Here is a 5763-nt window from a genome sequence, read left to right as displayed (position 1 = left end):
TTTTGCCTCACAGAGCTCACAAATACTAACATACTTGAATCATATCACACAGGTTTATTAGTAACCCATGCACCAACACGAATGCAGTGCGATAACACGAATAAACAAGTTCGTTTGGATACAATACTGCTTTTTTTCCCAGAATTTTTTCTTCGGCCAAACGAATCTCTACCACTGTATTGCCAATTCTAATTCCTTTTTCGGAACGTAGCCGTGCTTCTACGGCGAAAGCTTCCAAAAACTATCCCCGATATCTTTACCAGCGCTCCGCACCCGAATAGGTGTGTGAGCAAAGCGGTCAGGCTGCGGCCACCTGACAGCCGAACTGTCGGAGTTTATCCTGCCTAGTGGTTGTTGTTTGTGCGGAAACCATAGAAAAGATGTGCAGTTCGTCGAAAAGGGTTTTATCGTAGCTCGTATTCTTTCGGTAAATTGTATAACACGTGGTTTTACTATTTTTACACTATTCAAACGCCCCTTGATGAGAGATTTTGCCGTTTTTCCAACTCCATTTGGCCGGTATCTCGTGCCATTCGTGCTCCGACAATTTGACGGTCCGACATTGCTGTCACATTTTGTTTGTAAACAAAACTACTTCTACCGCACTGCGGATGCCGGCTAGTTTTGGTGGCGCATCGTCGCGTAAAAAACGGGTTTCAATCGAATACAATGTCCGAAAGTGAGGCTGGATACGCGGCGTCCGATGTGGAGATTGAAGAAGTCGATGTGTACGAGATGGACGAAGATGTCCTGAAGGAGTTTATCGAAGTGCACGATCTGCCGCGTACGGTGGCTGCTTTGCCACCTCCGAAGGCGGGTCCATCAACCGCGGCAGCCGGAACGGGCTCTTCGGCCCAGTCGGAGTCGGAAACGGACGAAGAAAATACAGAGCAACGGGAAACGCTTATCAAGAAGTTGGTTGCGCGAGAAATTTCCTACACCGAGTACCAGGAACGAATGCAACAGGACGATGACTTGGACGACGAGGATGTCGAAATGGATCGAAGCCGTCACCGCAAGTCGTTCGGGTTCGAGGCTGACTTCAGAACAGCACGAAGAGACGCTTTGAAAGGTAATCTTCAGGGCCCGACGCATCCAGCTTCCGAAGGCAAAAACCCACGGCGGCGGCAGAGACGCCTCCTGCCGCCAGCTCTTCAGGGTCTGATGGGCGAGGCCAATCTCTGCTACGCCCGCGGCGATACAAAGACGGCAAAGGATCTGTGCCTGGAGATCATCCGTCAGGTTCCGTTGGCATACGAACCATTCATTACGCTGGCCCAGATCTATGAGGCCGACGATCCGGAACAGTACCTAGAGTGTTCGCTGATCGCTGCCCACCTGAATCCCTCCGACATCGAACACTGGGTACGCGTGGCGGAGATATCGATCGAACGGGGCAATATTGAGCAAGCGCAAAAGTGCTACACGCGTGCGATTAAAGCGGATCCCAAAAACATCGATGTTCGCCTGAAACGGGCGCAACTGGTCGAAAGCAAGGGCGACGAGAAGCAGGCGTGCAAGTACTACTATGATCTACTGCCGCACGTCCCAAAAGAACAGGGAGACTTTCTCATCTCAAGCGAAGACATCAACCTGCTGCTGGAACTGTTAATTGCCAATGGACTTTACCAACGAGCATTGGACGTTCTAGCGGCACACGCGAATGTTGCAGTCAACGATTCATTCTCCTCAACGGCCACAGAAGCTGACGCCGGACAACGGACAACAGTTTCTGTTTCGATACCGGACGAAATGATACTGGACCTTCGCACGAAGCTGGTCATGGTGCTGGTGCACCTGAAATGCGAACATCTGTTCAACTACATCATCGACGACATCATGGGACACATCGATCCTGAAAGCGGTGGGGACTGCTATCTGGACGTTGCGGAGGCGCTCATGAAGGAAGAGTATTACCGGTATGCGCTGCGGCTGCTGGTGCCGTTGATTAAAAGCAATCGCTTTTCCATGGCCGCCGTTTGGCTGCGTTACGCCGACTGTTCGCGATTCGTCGAACAATACGATGAAGCCATCGAGGGTTACCGGCGGGTAAGAGTGCTGCTGCTGCTTGTTGGCGTAGAATATGTTTCACAAACCACCTTCTCTGCCGCCCGTAGGTCGTTTCACTGGCGCGGCATCTGGATGCACGATTGGCGCTGGCAGCGCTGCTGAAGAAACAGGGCAAGTACACTGATGCGCTGAAAGCTCTGGAGCAGGATCCGGAACGCGAATACCTCGATCCGGAGGTACTGCACGAGCGCTGCCTGATGATCGAAGAGATCGGCTACTATAAGGAGTTTCTCGAGGCGGGCTTCATGCTTCTCGCACGCAATTGCTATCAGCTGAAAAACCGTCACGAGATGGAGCAAGTTGGTTTATCAGGCACAAGTTTCTAGTCGTGATGCCGGCGTGCTTCGACGCGCTGTGGGAGTTTTGTGTGGCCGGACAGGGCAACGGCAAGCCGGAGGATGTTTTCGACAAGATTGGCCTTCGTCTGGTGGGCCCGTTTGATGTGTTGGCGGGAAAGTTCAAAGATGTGAAGATTCACGAACCGGGCGATTATCTGCGCCATTGGCGATTCTACTTCGATCCTCCCGAGTTCCAGACGGTTCTGGTGAAGAAGGGTAGCGGCCTGCACTACGGCTACTGGCGTGATGAGCCCGACAACACCGATGGACTGGTGGCGTGTAACGACGTCGGCATGGGATGCGGGTTTAAAATCATTGGCCAGAACGTGTTCGATGCCGTCATGTAAGAGCCGCATTCTAGAAAGCGTACCTGACCGTGTGGTTAACGAACATTTTCTCTTTCAGCCATTTCATGAACGAAAATGCCACCGTTACTCCGTTCAATAAAGCGCCAATCGATAACCTAAAAAAGCGCATCGTAGAGTGGACGACCGCGAAAGGCATTCCGTTGCAGGGTGGCGACAAAATAAAGGCTCGCGACAAACTGGTCGTGTGCAAAACGTTTCACAAGGCCGGGTTAGTGGCACTGATGATGTTATCGCGATTAACTAGTTCCTATCTGATTTCCCCGTGGGTCTCACCCGCTAGCCTGTAATCTTGAAACATTTTTCTGCAAACGCTCGTCAAGTACTCGCAGGGACCGCTCAATGAGGCGATGATCTAAAACGCGTTTCCCGCGATCGTCCACTGTATCATGCGGTCGGAGGACCACTCGGTAATGCAGGCCGGTGGCGAGTGTTTGCGATCGTTTCTGACCGTCGCCCCGGAACAGATCGGCCGGTATCGCAATGGGGCTAAGGCTAAACTATGTCGTGTCGACCTTCTTCTATGTCCACCTTTTTTAATCTTCGATAAAATCGGTGTCTCATAGTTTTAGTCTACAGCGGAAAGCAAATTCAAAGCAATCGAAAGAAACATCATCATTGAGCTGAACATACCATCGTTTCCAGTTTCTCCTTGTAGTCCCAATTGACCTTTGCCGATAGCTCGGTATCCATTCGCGTTGGCCACCGAACAGCAGTCGCACGTGGTATGAGATAGTTCCAAAAGTACTGACTCTCTAGTCGAGCGGTCTCGCGTTCTTCCGGACTAATCCGGAGGCCGTAGCGGTCTCGTATCCAGGCCACCAGAATAGAGAGTTTGTGAGCCTCCGGAAACGTGTCCAGAATATATTTCGGGCTTTCGGCAAGCTCATGTAAAGCGCGCTACACATTTAAAGGATAGAGAAGAAGCTTTAATATTGGTAAAACTCTCGGTTGTTCGGAAGAGACAAATCACCTTCAGGAGTTCTTTCAAAGACTTTAGATCTTTGATGTCAACGGTTGATATATTTAGGGGATCCTTTGTTTCCGTATCGGAATCCATGGTAGGTTTCTTGTTTTCTGCCATTTTACGATTCCAAAGCTCCTTTTCCTCGTCCCACGATCGCTCCATAAACCTTTCGATCATCTCCCTAATGTTAGTAGAACTGCTGTCATCGGTATCCTGTCCTCTAAATACACGTTTTATGGCCCCTTTGATTGGGCATAAACCACCTGTTTCGCCCATGATTTTGCGATAGTCAAATTCGTATGGAATCGGCTTGTCTGTGAACCGAAAGTACCGGTGCTTAACGTCCATTGGCAACGGTAGCGGTTGAGCATCGGCTTCCGGCGTGCACACGCACTGGTGTCCGTTCAACAGTTTTTGCTGCATCTCGAATCTTTGTCTACATTCAGGGCGCTTGGTCGCTGGTTCCAGGATGGCCAACGTTACTGCTTCGTCGATGATGCGCTTCAACAAACCATCCACTTCCTGCGGATAAATTGCTCGCTGCTGTTCTTGGGTCCACTGGGCACGTACGGCTTCAACGGCTTCCATAAGAGCGACACGGGCAGGGGATTCCCTCAGCAAGATCGTTTTCTGGCCAGCACCTCCGACGTCCGTCAGATCGTGATGCTTTGTACATAACAGCTGGCAACAATCTACGCGATTGATCTGCCCTGAATCTGTGCGTCCATAAGTTTTTGCACGATTTCCTTCGTACCACCTGCGCTACTGGTCGACTGCGAGTCGGATTCGGTTCCCGTACACAGTTTGCTGGAGCTTATGTATCCTTCGCCCTTGAAGAGGTTTCGTTTTGAGCCTCTATATTGTTCACAACGAGTGGCTTCGTTGCGAATTATGTACTTCGGATTCTGGTAGCGTGAATAGCGCCCCAAAAACTCGTCCCGGTGAGGCTGCACTTGCGCCGGAAAGGTGTGTCCCGTTTTCTTCACCGCATGACGTTCGATGAGCGATGGCGCATTTGGTTGGCCACCACACTCTGACTTTCTTGACCAGGGCACCAACTGGTGGCCTGTGGGGTAAAATTTTATCCAATCCTCTCAGTGTAGTCATCATGTCCAGATGGGCTATGGCTGAGAGCAGCAACCTTTCGTTGATGGAATAATCCTTCGGTAGAGCTGCACCTGGACTGGTGGGTGTAGTGCCTGAGACTGATCTGATAAAATGTAATTGCTTTATTTTGTTCCGTTTTTATCGGTGCATATCGGTCCGTTTTATCGGTCGGTTTTATCGGTGCGGTCCGTTTTATCGAAGTCATATGGATGAGGATGGCGACTGTTGGAATGTAAATCAGTATATTAGTATGAGCTTATTCGTAATTTGCCATTATTTTTGCTTACCTGCACTCTAGAGGTTGTTTCGCTCCTCCTGAAAAGGATCTTTTCCTCTAAAATCGGCAAATGTTTCCGGCATTGGAATGAAGTACGTGCATTCGTTCCATTCGTTGCCACATAAGCAGTTTGCAGAGCACATTCTTAATAGCATATGATTGTTCGTTCCCTAGACTTCTCACGTCTTTGCTTTTAAAGACGTTGAGGTCTTTAGGCGGGTCCAGCAGAAAATCTGAATGTTTGAATACAGGCTCAATTTGTTGAAGCTGGCATCCTATCAGCGAGCCACTATTTTCGGCTCGGCTGAACTTAATGATTTGGACATCAGCCCCATCCGCCAAGAACCAGCAGTTCTCCGAGCTTTCTGCCTTCAGCTCGAATCTGTTTGGGATTGCGATTTTCCGGCCATCTAGTGTTAAGCGTACTTGATTATCCACCGACCGGATTCCATTTAAGACACTTTCCCATTTTTGCAAGGTCTTGGCGTTATATTGTATCAGCTCCTCCTTGTCCTTGATGTAAGCCCTCTTCAACGGTAGCAGTAGTTCTTCATATGGATAAGTTGAGTTGCATATAAGCGGCCCAAGTTTTGCAACTTCATTCACTATATGGGACAAATAATGCGTATTGCAGGTCGT

The 5763-nt window shown here is 49.7% G+C and overlaps 3 protein-coding genes across 3 annotated transcripts; 2 read left to right on the top strand and 1 right to left on the bottom strand.

Moving 5' to 3' along the window:
• Positions 1-669: 669 nt before the first annotated feature.
• On the top strand, positions 670-2396 carry LOC128276476 (general transcription factor 3C polypeptide 3-like). The gene is made up of 2 exons (XM_053014935.1): positions 670-2049; positions 2118-2396. Exons 1-2 carry the CDS (start codon positions 670-672, stop codon positions 2394-2396), a joined length of 1659 nt encoding a protein of 552 aa, XP_052870895.1.
• A 5-nt stretch (positions 2397-2401) lies between these two features.
• LOC128276475 (histone PARylation factor 1-like) lies at positions 2402-3063 on the top strand. Its single transcript, XM_053014934.1, has 2 exons — positions 2402-2751; positions 2814-3063. Exons 1-2 carry the CDS (start codon positions 2402-2404, stop codon positions 3061-3063), a joined length of 600 nt encoding a protein of 199 aa, XP_052870894.1.
• A 325-nt stretch (positions 3064-3388) lies between these two features.
• On the bottom strand, positions 3389-4501 carry LOC128276477 (uncharacterized). Its single transcript, XM_053014936.1, has 2 exons — positions 3747-4501; positions 3389-3673 (listed from the first exon to the last, which is right to left on the bottom strand). The coding sequence occupies exons 1-2, from the start codon at positions 4326-4328 to the stop codon at positions 3389-3391; spliced, it is 867 nt and encodes a 288-aa protein (XP_052870896.1). The 5' UTR covers positions 4329-4501.
• Between the last annotated feature and the right edge of the window lie 1262 nt (positions 4502-5763).

This window comes from Anopheles cruzii, unplaced genomic scaffold (assembly GCF_943734635.1).
Source record: "Anopheles cruzii unplaced genomic scaffold, idAnoCruzAS_RS32_06 scaffold01315_ctg1, whole genome shotgun sequence".
NCBI classification, from domain to species: Eukaryota; Metazoa; Arthropoda; class Insecta; order Diptera; family Culicidae; genus Anopheles; species Anopheles cruzii.
Note: the sequence above shows the minus strand (reverse complement) of the source record. Positions and strands in the feature narration are given on the sequence as shown.